This window comes from Pundamilia nyererei, unplaced genomic scaffold (assembly GCF_000239375.1).
Source record: "Pundamilia nyererei isolate P.nyererei 1_Seehausen unplaced genomic scaffold, PunNye1.0 scaffold00067, whole genome shotgun sequence".
NCBI lineage: Eukaryota > Metazoa > Chordata > Actinopteri > Cichliformes > Cichlidae > Pundamilia > Pundamilia nyererei.
Window position 1 is genome coordinate 2,847,328 of NW_005187468.1, and position 2,288 is coordinate 2,849,615.

Below are 2,288 nucleotides of genomic sequence, written 5' to 3' on the forward strand. Positions count from 1 at the left end.
CTCCAATGAGCAGAACGAAGACCAGAGACCTCATGATTGCTGAGTGATCCTTTAGATGAGAGGACTTCACCTGGAGCTCTCATTTATATCCACAGGAGAGCTGCCCAACTCTCTGAGCAATCCTATTGGTTAGCGAGGAGCCAATCTCTTTGGTGGGTCGTTGGGCTGGAGACCAGATTAACATAGGAATAGCTTTCTTTTTAAAATCTTGATATAAATCATGCACTTAAATAGAAAAAATCCTAATAATATGTATATTGTACTCGTGTGGCTTTCCAATGTACCAAAACACACTTATACACTTAGATTTTGGTTTAAAAAAAAACATGAAATAAAAAGTTAGCTTGTGTTCTCAGAAATTTGTGTGCATGTGTTTGGTCAGGTTATAGAGGTAAATATAACTCCTATATTTAGATATTTGTGGCTGGATAAGCAGGAGAAATGGATGAATGGAACACGGTATCTCACAGCTGTGTACTTCTCAGCACCTATGACCTAGAAATTAAAGTCACAAATGGACATTGAGGCTGCCATGAGCAAAAAATAAGTTGATAGTTAATATTATATGTATAAATTATTCTTTGTGGGTGTGAAATACCTCACTTTAAAGTAAATAATGAAATACCACAGTGTGAAAAATATCCAGACAATCAGCAACTCCAGGTGAGCTGATAAAGAAATTGATACAGAAGTAGTGACTTGCTATACAGTAGGTTTATATTTATATATATTTTTTAAATTTTAAAGAAAGAACATCATATTATTTTTAATTGTGTGCTGTTTTTTCTTGTTAGATTTATAGAACATCTTATGTTAACATCCAGACTTTAGGGACTTATTTTTTTTATATTAGGCCTGTTTGGTTTTAGATTACTTTAATTACTTTTGTTTTGTTTTGATTTTTTGTTGGCTTTTGTTGTTTGTTTCTTTCAAAGATAAAAACGCCATGACAGCTTTCATTATACATTTTGTCTTTGTGACTTTTCTGGGAATGTGTTTTTTGCCCCATGAAAAAACTGAACTGAGGTTCTTTTATGAAGCTGACAGACTGTTTGCAAGTTTAATTTCGTTTTTTTAAAAGGTTCTTACTAAAATAATTCGTTATCATTTTAAAGATGAAAATATATCCTGAAAAGAAATCCATCAAAGTTATCTAGAAAACAGAGGCAGAATGACTATATATATTTCTTTTTGACTTATAATCATGTCGTGTACTGTGTGATGTCCAAAAAAAAAGTACAGTGGAAACATTTTTTAAAAGCCAGAAATCACACATTCTGACACCATAGGGTTAGGGATTATAGTTTTATTCAGTGTACTAGTGATGATGATTTATCCCTCCCATGGATAATTACTTCAGCAGATAATAATTGAATTAATGCAGGGATACTTTTGCATAAAGTTTCTTAACCTAGCTTTGAAAAGGTGCTGTTTAGGTATTAGGAATATGTTTAATAGTAGGTTTACTGTTGTAAATAAGATGCTATTGTTATAAATTACTGTGCAGTGCTCGCTAGAATGTACATGCACTACAGCTGGTTTCTGTCTTAATTCTGAACTCTGGCCATGTGTAAAGTTACACCATAAGAGTGACTGATGATGATGTCTTGCAACAGTGGTAACAGGCTCTGCCAATCAATTGCCATTGCATGTTAGAAAGGAGTAAAAAGACCCTTAAAAGGAGCCCACCCTATATCCAGATGGCCTCAGATTCAGTCGTACTTATGTCCACAGAAAAGGTTTGAAGCAGATTACATAAACTTACCAAATAAAAAACTCAGAGACAGTCACTGATCAAAATTAGATCAAAATTCTATTTAAGGATACATAGACTGTTGTATAATTGGCAAACAATATATAAATGTGTAATTTGTTATTACCAGTCCCAGATTATTGGGCATGTATCAATCCCTTTCTAAACAGCAGCAGCAGCAGTGGCAAATTGAAGTAGAGAGAAGATTTCAGCAGTTCAGATGATTTCTGTACAAAATAACTGCCTTTCTCCGACTTCCTAAATTCCAGGATATGGTTGTAAAATGTTTGTTTTACTATTTTAAATATCAAAAAACAGTTTTGTAGGAAAACAGAAGGCAAAAAATTGAAGTCAAGGTGAATAACTTTATTGATTTAGGTGGCTTCTGACTGCAAGTTGTTTAGAACTCAACAACAACAATGGAGTTAAAATGATAGAAAAATTGCAGCAGAGTCGGAAAGAAGTTGAAGGATCAGACTTAATAGCTGGCCATGGTTTGCTGAATCCAGTCATTGAAGATGCAGACCTGTGAATG

At 33.7% G+C, this 2,288-nt stretch overlaps 1 protein-coding gene across 2 annotated transcripts in view; it reads right to left on the bottom strand.

The window, feature by feature from the left end:
* LOC102198250 (trypsin-1) overlaps positions 1–2,288 on the bottom strand; it is a 24,399-nt gene that overhangs the window by 6,458 nt on the left and 15,653 nt on the right. Inside the window, exon 6 of one of the 2 annotated variants that reach the window (XM_005736165.1) lies at positions 2,099–2,279. The exons of the other annotated variant lie outside the window; for it this stretch is intronic. Within the exon in view, the coding sequence (XP_005736222.1) occupies positions 2,232–2,279 (48 nt within the window). The 3' untranslated portion in view covers positions 2,099–2,231. Of the gene's footprint in view, positions 1–2,098; positions 2,280–2,288 lie in introns of those variants that run through there. 2 annotated transcript variants of the gene reach the window in all.